General features: G+C 39.6%; 1 protein-coding gene across 2 annotated transcripts; it reads right to left on the minus strand.

Annotated features, from left to right (window-relative positions):
• Window positions 1-830: 830 nt before the first annotated feature.
• rab11fip2 (RAB11 family interacting protein 2 (class I)) lies at window positions 831-20,334 on the minus strand. 2 transcript variants are annotated; one of them, XM_080287546.1, is made up of 7 exons: window positions 20,129-20,334; window positions 18,836-19,412; window positions 15,288-15,694; window positions 13,679-14,033; window positions 11,609-11,669; window positions 8,705-8,952; window positions 831-1,075 (listed from the first exon to the last, which is right to left on the minus strand). In XM_080287546.1, exons 2-6 carry the CDS (start codon window positions 19,186-19,188, stop codon window positions 8,728-8,730), a joined length of 1,401 nt encoding a protein of 466 aa, XP_080143672.1. In that variant the 5' UTR covers window positions 19,189-19,412; window positions 20,129-20,334; the 3' UTR covers window positions 831-1,075; window positions 8,705-8,727. The 2 variants fall into 2 exon arrangements, with proteins under 2 accessions (XP_080143672.1, XP_026045319.1); XM_026189534.2 differs by lacking the exon at window positions 831-1,075 and having other exon boundaries at window positions 3,124-8,952; window positions 20,129-20,333.
• Between the last annotated feature and the right edge of the window lie 921 nt (window positions 20,335-21,255).

A 21,255-nucleotide genomic window follows, 5' to 3' on the forward strand; every position in this document is an offset into this window, starting at 1 on the left:
TCTCAGTAATGCCATAGTGATCGTTTGATATATGGACCTGCAGCGGAGTTTAGACCCAGGCACGGCTAGTGACGTCAGACTGAACAACCGGATACCATCTGGTGCATATGTTATGAGCAGAGCTTGGTTGTATAAGTAAATGATAATGAAATTAGATGAAATAAACTGTAAGGTTAGCTAAATCTGAGAGGAAGCACTTGAAAACTGAAGTACACAAATTCATTCAACTGTTAGAAATACAAACTTAAATACCTGATGGAGAAGAAAAAGAGAGACATGCTTGAAAACATGGCGTGGGGGGTAAACTCGCCGGCCACTTTTTTAGGTCCACCTGTTCAACCGCTCATAAACGCAAGTATCTTATGAGCAGACATGTAGACATGATCAAGTCGACCTGCTGACGTTAAAATCGAGCATCAGAATGGGGAGGAAAGGTAATATAATTAGCTTTGAACATGGCATGATTGTCGGTTGCCTGTATGAGTATCTCATAAACTGTTCTCTGCTGGGTTTTTCCCCCACACACCCATCTCTGAGGTTTGCACAGAAAGGGTCTGAAAAAGACAAAATAAGACCTGAGCAGCAGTTCTATGTTGATGTCAGAGGACAATGACCACACTTCTTCCAGCTGATAGGAGGGCAACAGTAACTCAAATAACGACTCTTTTCAACCGAGGTATGCAGAAGAGCATCTCTGAATGCACAGCACATCAAAGCTTGAAGCAGATGGCTACAGTAGAAGAAGACCTGGGTGCCACTCCTTTCAGGTAAAAACACTACAATGACAATACAGACGCCAAAACTGTACAACAGAAAACTGGAACAACATTGTCAGGTCTGAATACTTTAATGGTAAAGGCAGAATTTGTCATAAACAACATAATATGGATCCATCCTGCCTTGTATTGACAGTTGATGTTTTCTTGGGGATACTTCATTGCCATGCTTTGGACCCTTTAGTACCAACTGAGCATCATTTAAACTCCACAGCCTACCTGAGTATTGTTGCTGACCATGTCTGTCCCTTTATATAGACCAAAATCCTCTGAGGGATGTCTCCAGCACTTTGTTGAACCTGTGCACAAAAATGTATGCAGTTCTGAAGGAAAAAGAGGATCCAACCTGGTACTAGCAAAGCGTACCTGATAAAGTGTCCAGTGAGCGTATATATTCAGAATGACCTAATCCCAAAAAGGGGGAATTTATTTCTAGCTTACCCACACAACTTAGTCTTTAAAAGCAAACAACAATAAATCATAACAATTATAAAAATATTAACCTAAATTAAAATGGTTAGTGATAGCTGACCTAATAGCTGTGGGAATGAAGGATTTTAAAGTTTCTGTTGATTCTTCTTTGGGAAGTTCATTTTAAACGTGTCTATTATATTAGAGGTTAATATATGTTTATTTAATGTCACTGCATCACTTTTGCAGTTAAATGAGTTCTCTTCCTTCACCTTCACACTTGCTTGCGCTTCACTCTTGATAGGTTTCTCTTTGCTCTGGTTGTCATCTGGCTTTGTTCACCTGATACCAGACGCGTGGCAGCTATCAGAGGAAGACAATGCCATCAACACAATGCTCAACACAGGGATCCACAGCGTGTTTGACACCTGATTTATCTCAAGCACCTATGCAAATTGTTAACTATCCAGCAACAAAGGGTCCTACGCTTGATGAGCGGGTGGGGTCTGATTCTCTTGGGAGCTGGAGGGGATTGACCTTGACATCTGGCCCCCGATCACGCAGCTAGTTCAAGCCAGCTGCCCAAATAGGTCTGGTTTTTCCCCTAAAACACCTCATCCATCTGCTGAATTTCTTGTCATATAAGTTTCTCCATGATTGCCTGAGGCACTTCCATTCACAGACGCGTGCAGGGTGACACTGATCCCCGCTTTGACGCCCATCCATATTTAAAGGGGTGCGCAGGTGACCTGTGGGTGGCCCTTTCTGGCACGCTGAGGGCACTCCTGCGCCCACAGAACCTTGCATAACACGTTTGTTAGATATTTCCTCAAATTACAGCCATATGATATAACGCACAATGAACTAATGGGGCTTCAGTCTAGTAGGCACTCAGATGACACGTGCCACCACCGCACAAAAGATGGGATCAGGGAAATTCAATCTGTTGATGAATGTGTAAGGATGACAATGAGCATGCCAATTAGCTTATAAATACAACAGGTGACACCTACATAAAGCCCCAATTACATGCTTTTTTATGTCCAGTGTCTGTCAAGGCAGACTACAAGTTAATAAACATTAAAGAAAAAAATAGATTTATTATGTATGATGCAACTTCTGTTACCTATAATTTAACATTATGACATTATGGTAGTGTCTAAATGACAAGAGCCAGCTTAAATTTAGTCTCAAAATTCAGTGACTAAGCCAACACAGGTGACTGTGCTGCCATTTCACCTGTAACGTTTATTATATTACTGGTGTCTGTTATTTTCACTGTATGCAGCTTCTATTGTCAGCTCCAAGGTGGTGCTGTGGTGGTGTGGACTGGCACCTGGTGCACTGCTGGAGATGCACCGTCAGGCTGAGGTGACGAGGGAGAGGTTACGTTTTAACCAGCTACATGGCGGGGAGACAGGGAAGCGAACCGCCTCTTACAAAAGCCATCGGCTGGTAAACACCACAAGTGTTTTTCCCAAAAGATTTCACACAGCGCTGTTGCACACATAGGCAAATGAAAGTGCAGTTTTTAAAAGCAATCTCGCTACTCAGTTGTCAGATGATGCCACTTCTCTCTTTCGCCTGGAGGGCATGGGAATTTCTCCAGAACAAAGGGAAGCGACGCTTTGAGCAGGAAGAAAACAAAAGCTCTGACACAAATCAGCGCAATTAGAAACACTAATTGTAGTTCAACTGCCAGCGAGATCAGTTAATTGAGAGTGGCTTGTATTTTATCCACAGGACAGGTGTCAAATGGAAGAGACAGCGATCCACTTTATGGAAGATTTGCATCAGATTTGAGCTGCACTGATGGATTAAACAGATCTACTGCAAAAGAGACTCACAACACATAAAATCCTAATTTATTCACCATTACGGGCTTTTGATGCGACTCAAAAAAAAAAAAAAAAAAAAAAATTAAGCAAGTCACCAGTTTTCCTTACTGTAACTTTATTGAAAAGGACTAAAACAATCGTACCTGTGCCTTTCAAGCTACATCCAGTGAAACCTTGGGATTTAATTATAATAGTCATGGTAATATCTAAAAGTTCGTGTTACAAACTGTAGCACATGGAGAATTGGTGCACATTAAACTGCATCACCAAATTCTTATGAAGTGCTTTTGTTGGCACTTTACATACAGTCACCATTAACAGCATTACACTGTTATAATACATACATTTTCTACACCACAATGTATAACTACAATAATTATAAGAATAATAATAAAAAAAAAACAACATACATTCGTATCCCCAAACATCCAGGAAAGTTTTGCATATTTGCTAAAGTGTAAAGATTAAACACAAAAAGTTGATCTACCTTCACATTTGTTAACTATACAGTTTTGACTTAAATAGATTACAACATGGTCATGTGATGAGGTTTGATCAAAATGAACCCACTAGAACCCGATCAAGTGGATCAAAGGTTTCTAGATGAGTAAAAGCTATACAAGTTGGCTTGTGTGTAGGGCTGCCACAAACGATTATTTTGATAGTCGACTAGTCATCTTAGTCGACTAATCAGATCATGCATCCATTGGACGTAAAACGTACAGCTTATTGCACCAGCATGCGTCTGCTCTTATATAACTATCATTAGCTTACAGCTTGAAGTGTTTGTGCTAACTAAAAATAAAGACAAGATGATAGTTTATTAAATTTTAATGAAATTTGCAGATTGCTTCGGTGAAGTTTAGTAAACTCCTTGCTATCTAAACTATAACAGGAAACCGGAGTATATTCTCGAGCATCTCACACTTCTGATAATCAGCTGTCGTCTTGATGTTTATTCAGCTGTGTAAAAACTATAACTAATCTCAGCCAAACCGTTTTACTCAGGAACAAATAAAATACTAAAAAAGCCAAACAATAACATTTTGAAGTTATCTAAGTGACTTATATATATTTAACCTGAGTAGCGAAAGACTGCAGTTGGTTTGAAAACGATTTGCAGGGAGTCCGGTGCTCTCACGGGCTCTAGTGAGCCTTGCCCACCGGCTAGCTATCGAGCTAGTGGGTAACAGACGTCTCCGAAAACGTGGGAGCGCTTTTGGAAATATGTGGTGTCTTGATAAACTGAGCAGATATTTGAGGTTTACACAGCTACATTCTCGCCTGAAAATATGTTAAACGTTTATTTTGTGACCCAGAAAGAATAATATTAAAACTAACTAGCTGCCGCCATTGTTGTAAACTGAGCTGGGCTGCGCTATAAATTCTGGGACACAGCTTCTTCTTCTTCGGGTTTAACGGCAGCTGGCATCCTTGTACATGCAGTGCTGCCATCTTCTGTTTCAGTCCGTTATTACACTCTTAAATCCTACTACTCATTCCTGCGTCTTTTGTGACCTTACAAAGCTTCAAACGACGCGTCGGCTATTAAATCAGTCGTCGACGATTTTGATAGTCGATGTAATCGTGACTAGTCGACTAATCGTGGCAGCCCTACCTGTGTGTGTAAGTGAGACATAATCAAAACATGTGGTCGACATGCAGGAATGACAAGAATTCAAACATCCATTTCATTGATTCGTAACATTAGAAAGTCTGAATGAACTGTGAGACCAATCACACACACATACACACAGACAGAAGTAGACCCAACATGTTTACATCAAAAAAGTAATTTTAGGTCTCCATCATGTTGGAGCCACTCATGTTTCATTGTGTTGGCCCCTGTGCAGGAGACGCCATTCACTCCTCTAAACTCGATGACGCTTTGCTAAATAGCGAGATCTTTTATAAACGCAGTCATCATTTCCTTCAAAACTGTGTGCCACATTACAAGCACCGTCAGGGGATTTAGCTGCAGCTTAAGTCTTAGTGTCTGGCAGCTGTATGTGGCCTATGGCAAGCAGCATCATATTATCAGTAAAAGACTACCAGGAGGAGGATTGTCAGATCCCCAACTGGAGCTTTATGTCATTTTCATCAAAAAGGACAAAAAAAAATCCCAGTGTATTTGCACTATTTGTTGGAACAGTGCGGAGATTTACCTTCAACACATTTAAGGTGTACACTGATGCATATACACAATTAATAAACTTAAATTATGGCGGGGGGCTATTTTATCTTCAAGCATTTTAAGTGCTTTGCATATTCAGATTTATTGTATGAGAAACATTATGCAAAGAGCCAAGGAATGTAGATGCAGATCTTTCCTTTTTTTGGGTGCAAAATATCCCTTTGCACCGTTGTTGTCAAACATAAATTCAAAATGCTTTTCATTTAGATTTGTGTTTTCGTATGACATCTACCAAAGCACCAAATTATGTTAAAGCATAAAGCAAATGTATCAATCAAGCTAAAAGACAAACTGACAACCAGAATCAATTAATTTGAACTAGTCACCCCCAGTTTTCATTTGAACGAAACAACCTGAGGGTACAAATGTACTGACATTAAATATAATCTGAGAAAATATATTTTTGTTAGTTAATCGTCTGAACACAGGACCACATTATAGACTTGAGAGTTAATCGCCCGAACACCGCTCCCAAGCATGTGAAATAAATGATGAAAGTGAATCGCTTTTTGGAACTCAAGTAAAATAACACCTTCCCCAGGAAGCACAATTTCAAACATTTTACAAAATGTGTATAAACTCAAAAGCGCTTGAAGAAACATTGCGAGCGACTATACAAAATGTACAATAGAATTTGTAAGAGCTTGAAAAGATCAATGAACACCTGGCAGCCCACCAATACAGGCCGGTTAAAGTGGTTAGTAAAGCCTAAAACATACGAGCCCAGGATTAACACTTCAGCTAAAGTTGGAAGGCAATCTTGGAAGGAAAGCTTGTCCATCATGGAAAGCAGATTCTTAGCCACAAAGCACTCATGATTCCAAAAAGCTAATTCAAACACTGTTACCATTTGCAAAAAAACATACAGATAAAACATCAGATAACCATTTTCAATACAAAGAAATAAACCCGACGCCTTTGTCACATCATCAGACAGAAAATATTAGCAGTAACTTCTTGTCCATAATGTGTCTGGGTAAAAAGAAATGGGATTAAAAAAAGAAACAATAGAATAAAAACACACCTATGAAATGTTCTCTTTGGATACTCCAAATACTTTAAAGGCAAGCAAGGATCGATCACCTTGTTAGTGTACCGTATACATACATTTCGGACTTAAGTATTTCAAAGTCGCCCGCAAGACATTCAGTAACAGGAGGTTTTGGCCTTACGTTTGCACAACATCCGATAAAATAACCACTTCCACAGCAGAAAGACAGTAATAACTTTTGCATGCCAAAAAATGTGTTTGACTGATGTAATGTTCATGAAAATGTAAATTGTGTTTGTGTTGAAATTCCACAGATCTACTGTAGCAGTTTGCCTCATATGGGATTTGGTATCATACAGTGTAAAGGTCAAATATTTCCAGGACTGCAAAACAATTAAAAACTCATAAATAGTACAAAAACCACTAAACAGGATAAGATGGATCCTCCTCATGGCCTCATATATCAAACATCGCCTGATGCAGATGTTTGATATTTTGTTAAACATGGCAACGATGAGTAAATGACAGTTATGTGACTATTAAACATGTTTAACACTGTAAATACAGCTGAAATAAACAATTATAGATGTAACCCTAACCATCACTAAATGACTATACTACAGGTTGCACAGCCATAGACTGTATAAAACAGAAAAATTTAGCCCTGGGTCTAAAATCAAAGCCAGCCACCATTTTTTGTTTTCCAATGACCAGCAGGAGATCATTATATCATTAGAAAAATGTTTCTAATGTTTTAATTACCAACTTCAAGCCTGTTAAATCAAGTGTGGCATTTTTAAAAAACTTTTTTTTTTAAACTTAACCCTATGATTTATCAATTTGTTAGCATATGATGCCCTTTGATCACCAAGTTTGGCTTCAGAGATGGCTAAACAGCTGGAGCTGAAGTCTCAGAATGGGGGTTTCCACAAGCCAAAAGCTCTAAGTGACACCACAGTGGCTATATCCATCCATTTTTCTACAGTCTATGGCACAATCACACATAAAAGTGGCTTTATCCAAGAACAACCTTACTTAAGTACCAGCAGCTGCCCTGTAGCTGTAGCATTTGGTTAGGACACACGGATAAATTAAAATTAAGGAGCATGGTTTAACATAGAAACCCTAACCCTTAAAGTGAAATGAGAACAGTTAGCTTCTTATGGTTAACATGTTATCTAAATGGCAATGACTGGTTATTTACCCTGAAAATTATTAGTGAATTCTCATTAGCACCCCATAAAGTGGTAAGACACAGAGTACATAGTGAATTTGAGCCTAAAATAGGAATTACATATGCATGAATTTTTGTTTTAGTTACAGTTTTTTCACAATAGGATAGGTCGTGGGAGGGGGGTATGGGAATACAGTGTCGCTTTTAACATCAGGTACCCTACAAACCCATTGTAAATGAGCTTTAAAAAATGGATACGTAAAAATGACTGAGGATATACCCACATGTGCAGATGGTAGCATTAACACAATCTTGAGCAAAAATAAAAAGTATGAAAAAGAGGAAGGCTGTTCAATCAGTAACAAAGAACTCCAAGCTTTTTTATCAAATCAACATAAAGAGAGGAGTTTTACTCCAACATGCGATTAAAATGTAAACAAGACCATTACCAGCAGAATATAAAGCATTACCTTTAATATGATTATTGCACTTAAAGTAAAAATTATCACCTCCAACCGGGGACTTTAAGAGCCTTGGTCAAAGAAAATTAAATGATAGTCATCACAATAAGAGTAAAAAATAAAATATGAGTAACTGATAAAAGGAATGTGCATTTGTTCTTGAGGAGAAAAATAATGCACACCTCAGGAAGCTAGAGACAAACCAGGCTTCCAGGACCTGTCAGCAAATTCTTACAACTATCTTCCAGTGTTTCTAAGAAAATCCATCAATCACTAAAGCTGAATGTGTCCACATCTGCACCACGAGGCAGGCTGGGGACAAAAAGCTGATGCCGTGACATGCACCGCAGTTTAAGTGGCAAGTTTTGGACTTGCACTTGATTGTAACGCAGTACCTACAGCTTCATCTTATAAACCTGTAGACCATCTCTCAGCAAACAGCACATAACTGTGACTACAGCATCTGGTAAACACGAATTTGGCAGCATTTGCACTGTAAGAACTTCTCAGCAGCTGATGGCAACTGTGTGTGCAACAGACCTCTGTTGGTTTACAAGTACAGTACAGCTAAACATAGTTGGCGTGAAAAGATTTGATGTGCCTTCAATAAGCTGAATGTCTCCTGTTTAAGTACCTAAGAATACACTCCAAGAAGTAATCATGAGCAAAATTATAACACGGAATTATAAGAATGCCAAACAAGGCCAAAACCTGTATGACCTACATATTAAAAAAAATTAAAAAGCCTAGAAAAACTAACCACTGAATAGTAACTCAATAATTGATCAGTTCTATTTGTTCCCACTCACTTTAACACCTGATAACGATTCGTGAGCTATTGCTAAACCTTCATTAGTACCTTTTCATCGTGGGTCATTTTTTCTACTTTTTGGAAAGTTTGCCCGCCTTCTTTTTTGGCTCATAGGGTGTCCGTAGAATACTCGGTGTCTCCTCCATGACGCGTACCAGCAGGTTATCAATGTAATTCTCCAGTTCCCTGATGTGGGCATCTTTCTTTTTCACCACTTCTTTCTGTTTGATGAGTTCCTGCACAACCTCTTCAAAAGACAAGTTGCTATAGGCAGCCACGCTTTCCTGTGTCACCTCCTGAAAGTGGAAAACAAAGAAATGATCATGACCATGTTGTGCATACATATGTTTTGTAAAAGGGCGCTTAAATCTTTGACGATCGGGGCACCAATAAGTCTTTATGCTCCATCATTGCTGACTAATTAGGCTGTTTGGCACAGAGTCACATGTTTATCTTTTGTTGTGCTACTAATAAAGGCTAACTGAGGATTTTAGGGTTTTAGCTCTGACCTGGTCAATGAATTCGGTAATAAACATTCTGATTTAACACTAGCGCCTGAAGATTTACTGTTTGGCTGATATTGGCCTATCACACGTGTGACCACAGGGAAGTTTTTCTTTTGATCCTTGAAGAACAAAATGCAGAAACGGATGCTGGAGGCAATTCTCAATTGTTTCATTCAAGTTTGAAAGATGAACCTGACCCCTCAGACAACAGTCTCAGTGGACAGGTGGCTGTCAAGAAGTCATTCTTGAGGAAAGTTATTATACAATTTACACAGGAACTGACCTGAAAATCAGTGGCAACAGATCTTATGGAGTGAGGAATCCAAATTTGGAATTGTTTTTGGTCGTAATTGTCATATACATGTATGGAAGTGGTCAGAAGACAGGTAAGTGTCTACTGCAACCACTAAAGGAGGCTCCTTCATGCTTTCTGGTGATGGAGTCTCTGTCAAAACTGATAAAATTATGAATGCAGAAAGGTTTTTGCAAAAAGCTTCCCTCAGACAATTATAGAATAAAGGTGGTCATATCAAAAATTGACTTTCAAGGTTGTTAGAATTGCACAAATTCTGTTTTAACTTATACTGTATTTCCATGTATGTTTGATTTACTTGTTTTCAGTAAATCAAATAATGCCAGTAGGAACATGACTTTTGGACAGTAACCTATCTAAAGGTGAAAAACAAGGACCCTATAAGGTCCCTTATAGCTTAACTACTCTATTAGGACTTAGCTTTGACACTACAGCACATCTTTATCTTTGCTTTCTAGTGTTAAAAACACATACTCTTTAATTCAAGACGACTCTGGCAAAAACTCCAAATAATCTGCCAGTACTTAACAATAAAGATTACCAAAACAATTTAATCTTTGTTTTGAGGGGGAAATGCCAGGCTGCATATTTCTACAAATAAAGGTCACGCTAATAAATGCCAAAATACGAATGCAACCCAAGCCCAGCTTTGCTCTTTGAGGACAATCTAGTTGGACAGAGCAGGGTGGTACAGTATGTGCAGATCATATTGCGCGGGTACGAGAGGAGCTGTAATCGTTTTTAATGAGGGACCACTTTATCGCTTCAGTGCTGGGCATCCTCCCCTGAACGGATAGAACAGCAAAGCCTTCACCCTGTTTAAAATACCACACTTATCAGCTTCCACTCCCATGCACCATTCAAGCCTTCACTGCTGGGTAAAGACAATGCAGAAAGAGCTGGAGCAGGACTGCTTACCAGGTATCTTATCGCTTCTAACAGCATAGAGGCTACTGTGGGGCGACACAAACCAAAATGAAATATTTGCCACAGAGATTAAATGTCCAACGCAAGGAGGGTTTCAGGAACAGAGCTCGGTAACCTATTCCCCACACAAACACACCTACCCCCAAAAAAAGCCATCTCACTGAAAGATACTGCACTTAAGCCATCTGAGAGGGAATAAGAGAGCAGACAGCCATATGGAAGGATGCTGGTTTCACGTACAAGCGTGTATACATGCACACACTCCCTTTCCCTCTCACACGCGCACACACACACACACACATATATACACACCCCCACGGCATAATAATCAGGAGCTTTAGTGGTTGGTGACAAAGGCCTGGAAATGACCATGAACTGGCAAAGTAATGATGACCATTTTTCTGCGATCAGTAGTGAGGAGAAGATAAGGCGCACACTTGGCATTCTCCAGTTGTGTCATTACAGTTTCTAATGAGCTCAGCTTTGAGAATCTAAAAGCTCAGTCCTTTGAAATCTCTCACTGCCCTCCCTCCCTCCTGCGTGTAGTTAATTAAGGCCTTGAAGCAGAGGAAATGGGAGCTGCCATTTCTGCGAGGCACAGCGGCATGCACGGGGGCACATGTGTGGATACCGACAGCCCTCAACACCCACAAAGAAAGGTGAGGAAAGCCATTATCAGCATTCTCCTTCTCATTTAGGCATCACTTCGGCTATTGCTCCCCCTGCTCCTTCATCTATATCAGCTTTGCTGTGTAACAGTCTGCGAATTTTAACTACTGAACAACTAGCAACTACTAAAGAGTTAAAAACTTTATCTACAAATGAGGTAAAAATGATATCTTTAAGTATTTCTGTGCCCTGCGTCGTAAAAAAACCCAAACAAACAGCAATTAAACAATCTGTGCACATCACTACAACTGACCTTACAGGCCGAAATTTCACACCACTTCAAACTATGATTAGATCGGACATGATGACCGATGTGTGCAGCTGCTAATTAGTTGAATGGCACGTCTGAGTTTTCAGGGGTCTCACAAATCAATGTCACCAGCTGCTTAAGAGTCCTCAATAACAAAATCTGCTCAGCATTACATATAAAATGTACACAAATGTAACTGTTGCACTTATTCTCCCTTTTTTTCCCCTCTACACTTTCAGCCAGTCAGGTAATATGAAACTATATAACTTTCTAAAACATATTCTTACTATTTTTTTGTCCTTCTTCTTCTGGCCAAAGGTGATGTTGGGTCCGGTTAATTTTTTGTCACTGCAAAACAACCAAATGCAAAGTTAGTAATCACATTAAAGTAGGGCTGCTCGATTATGGCAAAAATGATAATCACGATTATTTTCACTGAAATTGAGATCACGATTATTTGACGATATTTATTTAACCCTTTAAGACCTACTATAGAACCAAGTCCACCAGAGCTTATATTATTTTTTTACATGCTGTAGTGCCATTTGTGGGAGCATTTCAAGTTGCTATACATCAATACAACTGTTATAGCCCATATTTTAATAATATGTATGCATTAAGTCCATAGTAATTACATAAATTGCAAAAAAGTGCAATAAACTACAAAAAAAATTGAAAATCGCTTTTATTTTGTTTACATATATTTCTACTTGGAGAAATTTAAGAGGTTTATCCCTCAAAACTTTAAATACAAAAAAGTTGCAAAAAATAGTTTACAACAACAGGAAATTTATTTTGAGTGTCTTCATAGTTTTATTTTGGAGATACAGCAATTTTTATATACTGCAGGAAAAACAAAAAACAATCCTATGATGCAAATTTGCAAAGAAAACAGCATGTGCATCATTTTACTGTGGGAAGTGTTACGAACAGCTGATGGATCGGCAAAACGTGTTTCTGGAATATTATGTTTTTGTTCCTGCAAGCGCTTTTTATGCAATTTTTGCAAAGCTATATGTGGAAGGAAACCGTGACCGAGGACAAGCTGATGGCATCAGATGTAAGTACAACTCCTCCGGTTTCATATGCAAAACAAATTATTGCGCTAGCTTACACGGTTCAGGTTCTACAGGGATTTAACAATAGTTACGCAAAACGGAGCGTGCTGCTCTGACCGGCTTTAAAGGGTTAACAATGACTTTAAAAAAATAATATAAAATAGTGTGCAACACCACTGAAGTTTTTTTTTTAAACTCTCTTTTCAACCAACAGCAGTCACTCTCCAAATAACTTCTGCTTAGCTTTCCGAGCTTCCCTCGGGTCCTCTTAATCAGCGGTCTCCAACCTTTTTTGCGCCACGGACCGTTTATGCCCCACAATATTTTCACGGACCGGCCTTTAAGGTGTCGCGGATAAATGAGGGAGGGGCTAATAATCGGCTCAGTCATTTTTAATGATCGTTGAAAGCCCAGATCGTAATCGTGATTAAAATTCGATTAATTGAGCAGCCCTACATTAAAGCATTGCACTCTGTATTTTAGCAGACTTTTACAAATATAGAAGCTCTGATGTACTCATGTCCTGCACTAGGAGAACAATAATAAATACATTAACAGGGAATAAATAATAAACTTGAAAACACCTTTTTTCACCCATGCACTACATTACAAATGACCGCTGAGCTAGTGTATGACAAAGGCAGCAGTAAAGATGATGGACTAGTGCCTACAGAGATAAGTGGTTAATTGGGTGGTCTATCTCTTCAGGGGATCTCATTACTATAGCTCAGAGGGCTCTGTTATCAAACCCAGGCACTCTAAAGAGCCACTAATGACACCTTCCACTCTGATAAACCAGAACTTAGCTACAGTGCTCACCAACTCTTTATGTAACACAGGAAAAAGATGTAACTGGCTCAGTGGAAATGTTTAAATAATATTTGACAACATAATGAGAGAGAGAGCGAGAGAAGGTCTATCAGAAAGTAGATTTCAATCAACAAGGTATTGAGAACTTTACTGGAATGTCAAGCAAATATCCTGTGGAGCAGTGACTATTCCATTGGCATTCCAAGATGATGTTTTGGGATTTTGAGATTCCTTGATTGTGATGAAAAAGACACAAGTAGCATGCTGCAATCACTGCTCTGCAGGAGCCGAACACAGACTTTGTCTTTGTTTTAATAAGACAACATACATTTTGTTTTTAAGTGTGTTCTCTTGTAAATTTCTGGGTTTTTTCTTTTTTTGATTGTTATTCCTGACTGGGACAAGAAAAGAAAAAGTCAAATAAAGTGATGATGCCAATATAGCCAATAAAGCTAACTTAACCACAAATACAAACAAAAACAGGACAACCTGGCTTTGTAGTTGGAGCTGAATGGGTTAGTGTCTGCTTGCGAGTCTCCACTAAAGGGGTTTGGGGAACGCAGGTCTCCAGAGCTCCCTGAACGCCCCCCATTGCTGGTCTTGCGGCCTTCCTTCTTTCCTGTCACGCGTTCCAGTAGGCTGACCTTCTCCTTTTTCTCCTTCCGCTCTGGTCGGTCCCACAGCTGCCCGTGCTCCCCCTCAAATGGGTTGCGGTTGCGTGGGAGCGTGGCATACTTCTGTGGCAGGGTGTCAGTGATATCAGTGAAAGGGTCACCGTGTGCTTCGTCGTCCTGGAAGCCTGGCACCTCACTCTGGGAACGCCTGTGAGGGCCACCTGTACTTCCTACAAGATAAATTAGAAATGTAATAAGAAACAAAATATGGGGGTTTTTTTGGGTGGGGGGGTGTTAGTGTTTTGTTAAAAAGGGATTGGGTGAACTCAATTCATTATCAGTTTAGACATAAGAATTTTACTGCTTTATCACAAAACGACCACATTGCATCTGTGGAGTCCAGCATGATTAAAATCATAGATATTATATTTTTAAATATAATGATGCAGAAGTGTGCAAGTGAGCCACGATTTTCATTCAGGCTTGAAAACCCAAAAGAAGAATTTAAAGGTAAAAGTGAAGCAGTAACATAAATAAGTAGCTGGTCAAATCCAAATGTGTGTGTCAATATATAGAACCAGAAGAACCAGTGTGATCACAACAGTTAAAAACTAAGTGCGGATAATAATACAAAGGTTTGTTTGGGGGGGGGTGGGGGTTCCCCATAGGTTTACGTGTATTCTACTGTTTGAACCTCTTTCAGCAAAAATAAAGAAAAATATCTTTTTTTTTGTTATTATCACTAAACTTATTTTTCACTCTGACATGTTACATTTTAACAGCAGATTCTAGTGAACATCTCAGCCTTTACTATAAGAATCACAACTACTGTTTGCATGAGTTACAGCTGCACTAACTTTGCAGAAAGAACTGGTAAATTGGAGACTGGTTGAGATGGAAATTTTCAGCTTAAAAACAGAAAATGACTAAAATGTCAAAGACTGACATAAATGGCCTACATTACTATCTTATTGAGTTGAGACTTACAGTACCTTATATTTTTAATAGGATTATATACAAGCAAGCATTCTTACAGACGTCTACAGATGGCCTCTAGAAATTGCAACATCTCATTTTAAGATATAATAAAATAGACTAGCCCTTTACTTTCATTGTACATGTACAATGAAATTGTGGATTAACACTATAAGAGCCATATATTTGTAACAAACAAACACTAAAACATTGTCCTGACAGACAGGATGCCACAATGCACCACAGTGTCATTCTGACTATTCTCTATAATTTTAACACTTAAGATTGAGTCTTCACTGAAATATTTTGGATCCCAGTCGACTGGGTCCCCCGTTCTTATAAACACAATAACGAAAATGCATCGGCAGCTTCAGTTAATATGAGAACTGGTTTTAAAACAGTATCAAAATCCTCTTCAGAGATCACTCTAGCAGCAATAAAAGTATACCAAACCAAAAAGTGACAAATGTAACAAACTACTGTGGAAAAACAGAAGCGTTGGTCCTCACCACTCTCTTCTATGGAGTTCATGGAATCCAGTTTGGGTCGAAAGTGGGTCCCGATGAGATCTGACATGGAATGCGCTGCAGAGAGTTTATGGGCCCCAGCGAGTAGCGGCCTCTTGACTTTTGTTTCAGGCTGGGATTGACGTTCTGGTGCGCCAGACTGACGGGTGGGCTCCGAATCACACACGGCGGACCGAGGCAAGATGGCTGAAGAAGCGTCACCAAAGCCGCTGTCGTGTTTTCGACCCTTCACTTTGTCCTTAAGTTTGGAAAAAGGTGAGCGGGGCTTTTCCTTCATGGAGAGGTCAAACATGCTGGCCGTCATGTTGTTCCTCATGAACTGAATGCTGACTTGAATGCGACCTCGTTCTTTCCTCTTCTTCCCGGGCTTGGACTCCAAGGAATACCAGCTAAAAATGAGAGTGCAGGAAGCTTAAGCTGAGCAAATTCAATGAGACAATTTATATAAAAAGAGCAGGGTTTATAAAAATCCTCTGAGTTGATTACGCGCAATGCAACATAATTCAGCAAGACAGGGATACAAAGTCAGAATGTGGTAAAAGTCCTTACACGATCAAACAATATGACAAATGGAAAAATAGACCTCATTCCTTCTAATGGGCTTTACATACATCTTTATGGCTACTACTGAAAAGGCTAATTTGAGAAGACTAATCCAAAGGCGACACACAAATGCAGGGGCTTAAATCATTTGAACTTTTTTATGACACATATGAGAACACAAATTTATAACTCAAAGGATAAACATTCTTTGCAAACTGAACCTAAAAAAAATAAATTGTCTGCTGCCGAATAATACAGACCATTTCAAGCTGTTTTTTTGGCTCCTATTTGTTTAACCTCTCTGCTTTTTTCAACTGGAAGTAATGGGATTTATGCCTTCGCTCTGAGCGAAATAAAGTGGCATTTGCACAAATCTGGCCTTTGTTCAGAAATGCAACGACAAGCAATTGGGAAACTGCAAAGCCACATCGCAGGCTTTGCACACAACAGTTCATACATGCTAATGAGACACATCCTCTGTGTTAGAGGGCCTGTGAAGGAGGCCATTAGGAAACCAGTATCAGGATGAAACAAGCGTCAATATTTTCTCACTGCCTTTGCCACAAACATGGAATATATTCTAAAATGGGATGCTTTATCAGTATAACCAAGTCAAAAAAAAAAAACATATTTGCTTAAGTGTATCTGCTTGACTACAGTTACTGATATTTTCTTCTAGATTTAAATGAAGATTTATAGTACTCCTTGCAGACTGACATGAAATTTGAGTTATCAATTCAATTGATTTTTTAAAAAAAGTGCTGGTATTAGCTTTATAAGAAATCACAGCTGCTGAACACTATTTTAAGCAGTCTAGCTCGCATCCCAGAAGCCTCACTCATAGTCATGAAAAGCCTTGTTGGGGCCAATTCCCAGGCTGCGCGCCGCGCTCCGCCTGATCAGTAGCCACAGCATGCCGCTGCCGTGGGGCCGAGCCTGCACCTCACGTGTGTCTCAAGGCCAAGATAAACCTCCCTGTGCTTGGAACCACAATCCTCCCACTCCGGTCCAAGCCGCTGGGAAACTCCTCACAATCAACAAACACAGGTGTGCGATAATTATGGGCTGCCTTCTCAGATATCAGTACGGGCTCTCCTCCCCAATATGCCAGTTCAAAAACACTGCGGATGGGCCGTGGTGAACAGAGACCCACTGTGGAGTGTGGATATAGTATCGAGAGCCCTGGCATCATTGTCAAGTATGGCTGCGGCGTAGGTATTAGGCCAGCAAGCAACACGGCGATATCCGTTACAGAACCACTGCTGAAAAAGTGCACAGCCTCAAGGTGCATCAGTTGAGGCACCTAAATAAATAAAACCCGTTCACACTGATTATAACATATTGTGATTCTCCCAACTGATGGGCAAAGAGGAAGTCAGCTAATGTCCTTTCCCCCCCGAAACGTGCAGTGAGCTAATTAACACCAGATCCAATTTGGTTTCGCAGTTCCTGTTTGCTTAATGTAGGGTTAAGAAATGTGTGTGTGTGTGTGTGTGTGTGTGTGTGTGTGTGGTGGACTTGTGAGGCTCATCAACCAAAGTTTAGCCAAATACAGCAGAGTCTCTCCAAGCTCTGATGGTTAACACTGTGTTAGTTTATTTGAATCTACATCTATACATCGATCTCTCTCCTCAAATCTTTTTTCAGTAACTTTAAAGAGGACAAACCTTATTCTGGCATGGCTTTACTTGAAGGTAACCAAGCAGCCTTAACAAGTCACCCAATTATGACTCAGGGAGACGCCCACTATTGTCCACCAATATATTGGCATAGATAAATATCTGTTTCCAAACTGGAATGTATTTTGTGCCAAGAAAGGCACAATGCATAGAGGCCAGATTTTAACACGAGGGAAACTAAACTGTACAGAAACAAGCCAAGATTTAATCCCAGGTGTCTTTGGCTCTGAAGGAGAGACCATCTTTCATTCACACCTCTGAAAAAACAAAAACAAAAAAATGGAGTATAGGAGTGGCTAACAAGACATGTTTGTCCAGCTCCACTAGTTTCAGTTAGGTCAACTGGTGTCAGTAATTACTCTAAAATAATCCCTCTGCAGCGTAGGCCAATCCATTGCTAAGCCTCAAACAATACAGTGTCACGAAGATGGAAAAAAAAAGTACAACCAACATGTCCTTGCTAACTGAGCATGAAAGTGTGTCACTGGTGTGCTAAATAATTTTAAAGTGAAGTACTTCTGTTAGAGCATTTCATTTACTCTGCTCTTAACATTAAAACTTGTGTATCTAATAAAGTGTATTTCTAAACCAAGTGCACAAAGAAAATAAAGGGCAACGCAATGGTATTTAAATCATGTGGAGCAACAGGGTTGGGTCATGACCTTAATTGAGACCACAGTGCAGAAAATAACACGCAAAAGACAGCACATTTGTGAAGTCTACTATGGCAGTAATACTTGTGGCAAATGTGGAAAATGTGGCAAATGTGACAAATAACAACTGACTTAGCTCATGGTGTAATCCACTTATGACTGGAAAGGCTGTGGAAATATTTTCCACTTCCTCTCAAAGGTCTGTCTCTATACCAACAAGACACTACAGACTAAAGACCCTGAATAATGTACATGTGATGCTAATGTCTAAGAACTATACTATATAAAAACATGCTGTATGTCCCATGATGTTTGTTAGTGTTAAAACCGCCCCAGGTCTTCTCTTAAAGGGAAACTATTGACCTTGCAATCACTGCAAAAACTGCTAACAGTAGTATTTCTGTCCCAGAAAATCTGAAGGAATTATATTTTCCAAAAAGTATATATACCATAAATATCAGAGAGCAAAAATACATGGTTATAACATAAGTACCTCATTCTTAAGTGCTGGTTGTTAGCACATTAAAACGAGGATATAATAATCATTCTTGGAGCTCACTGCAGTAGTGCTTATGCCCCCAAAAAACTTCTCAAAGAACCATTGTGACATTTTTGTGATATCTAATAGACTTTTATAGTTTTTTTTAATACTTACTCTGTTTTCTTTCTCTCCTTGTTATCAAAGATTTCATTAAGATTTATGCACTTCTGACCCAGAAACTTGTCCATCCCAACCAAAGAGCGATGCATCACTATGAGGCAGAGTTCATACACTTCTGGGTTGCCCTCCAAAAGTAGGCCAGGTAATTCAAAGGAGGCTTCTTCCCTCCACACAGGGTTAAGGGTCTTCTCCGCCACTGATGTTGAGTACTTCTCCTTGCCCAGCTGGATGATAGTGTAGGCATCATTGGTGCCATTTTTGCCTTTGGCCTGTAAACCAGTTGCTTGAAGAACAGTGGCTTGGACATGGGTTGGAAACCACTTTTGAGACTGCTCGCCCAGTGACATTGTAAGCACTGACTGTTAACTGAAATCCATTCAAAATAAAGTCAAATATAATTTATGCAGCAATTTTTTTCAGTGAGTGCGACATGCAAGAAGCAGCAATCATGATTCACTATAGTTTGACATCAGCGTTTAGCAGCACTTTTTACAGGGGACCATAAGTTTGACAAACTGAGCAAGTCTCATCTTCTGTCAGATCACAGATGTCCAAGCCACTGCTGAGTCATCTGCAAGAAAATAGAACAGAAAGAAACAGGAAAACATCATTATTTTTGCCAAGAATGAAAGCCTGGCTTATGAAGACACAGAGAGAACTAATATTAAAGCAGGCAGCCTGCTAATAATTTGATGGCAGCCACTTTGGAAGTAATACGGCTAAGCAGAAATCACATTTTGCACTGTATGATTTGCACAATATCTTTAATTATATGTCCCTAAGATGGAGGTTCAAGGCAGATATTGATGATCTCATCTAGTGACACATTTTGGTGTCATTGTCACTGAATTAGTGAGTCACTCAGTGGGATATGGAGCGACCGTTTCATGTATTATTTTCAAATTAGTTTAGACTGAAAATAGAGGTTTTGACTGTGATTAAGAAGCTGTGCACATATTCAAGTAAAGCAGTCATGGGCTGTGGCTCTAGATAACTCTAGATGACGCATTGACGCAGGTATACATGAAAGAAGTGGTGTAAGTAGCCACGTAAGTCACATTAAGATGCAATGCCCCTTTAAGTGAGCGTCTCTCCACAGGTTTGTCAAAAGTAAATATTATTAAACTGATTACAACAATTAAATGATGCGAGGCAATATTAAATTGTCACCTTTTCGTAAGGCTTTGTTAGGGGTAAATTCAGTTAAGACTGGAGGACAACGTTAGCATTATGCGGCTAGCTGGTGGGCACACAGAGAGCATCACACACAAGCACACAGCTTCTTACCTCGGTGTCATTTTCACCAACACCACATGGACATTCAGCGCTTCAGCTCGGCACAAACTCTTCCCACAAACACACTCATGCGACACTTTCGACTAATGTTCGCTGAACTTGCTGTTGTTGTTGCAGTCCATTACTGCTCACTGCTGACGGCCAGTGGCGAGATTTACTTCCTAGTCTGACATCACTTCCGGCTCACCCCGGTGAAAGTTGAGTTGTCAAAATAAGGTGATAGCGCTCGCTCGCGCGTTCTAATGGAATTAGATAATTGAAGGAATATAAAAAAATTCAGTGAAAGCTGCTTAAATATCCAAAGGCGAAGAAAAAGCTAAAAATCAAAAACAATGCAGCATAACCGAAGAATGTTCTCCATACTCGGTACTGGTGCTGGGTTGTGGGTATACTGTGCAGGTAAGCAGCAATGACAGGATATATAAATATGTATAAATTTCTAGCAAACACACTTTCTGTGAGATATTGTTGCGCATGTGTGTGCACAGCGTGCGTGTGCTCGCGCATTTTCTTGAGAGGTAAATCATACAAACATGGGAAGTGCTTTTGTCTCATGAGTGGGACATGGAGGTACCGATAAGGGGTTCACTTGAATGAACACAGACATGCTTGTCACCCCACTTGACAAGTGCATCTTAACCAAACACACCTGCCTGTGTGGGTTTTTATCGTTCTGCCGCAACCAGTGCAGTATGTACACACCACTGGCCCTAGGCTCCGGCTGGGCCATCCATCAAACTGAGATTATTGCACTTATCTAGAGTACATCTCTGAATGAAATGCTAAGGCTTAGTGAAATATTAGCACTTTATATAGCCTCTGTAGAAACTAGCCGGATAGGAGAAAGAGAAAAAAAGAAAAAAAGTGAAATATTAGGCTGTACAAAAATGTGAGTCAGATAGCATTTAATACATTCGTGGATCTCACCCTCATGTTTTACATTAGCTGTTCCATTAAGTGAATATGAAAGTACAATGTCTCTTTGTAGCTGTGGCTTTAAAGCATTTAGAAGTGGCCAAATGTTGGCCATAGCCTGTATATCACATTTAGTCTCGGAAAAAAGGCTTTTGTGTCACCTAAAACGGATTTATACATAAAACATATTTTTTTAAATATAG

Source organism: Astatotilapia calliptera, chromosome 13, assembly GCF_964374335.1.
Source record: "Astatotilapia calliptera chromosome 13, fAstCal68.1, whole genome shotgun sequence".
Taxonomy (NCBI): Eukaryota; Metazoa; Chordata; class Actinopteri; order Cichliformes; family Cichlidae; genus Astatotilapia; species Astatotilapia calliptera.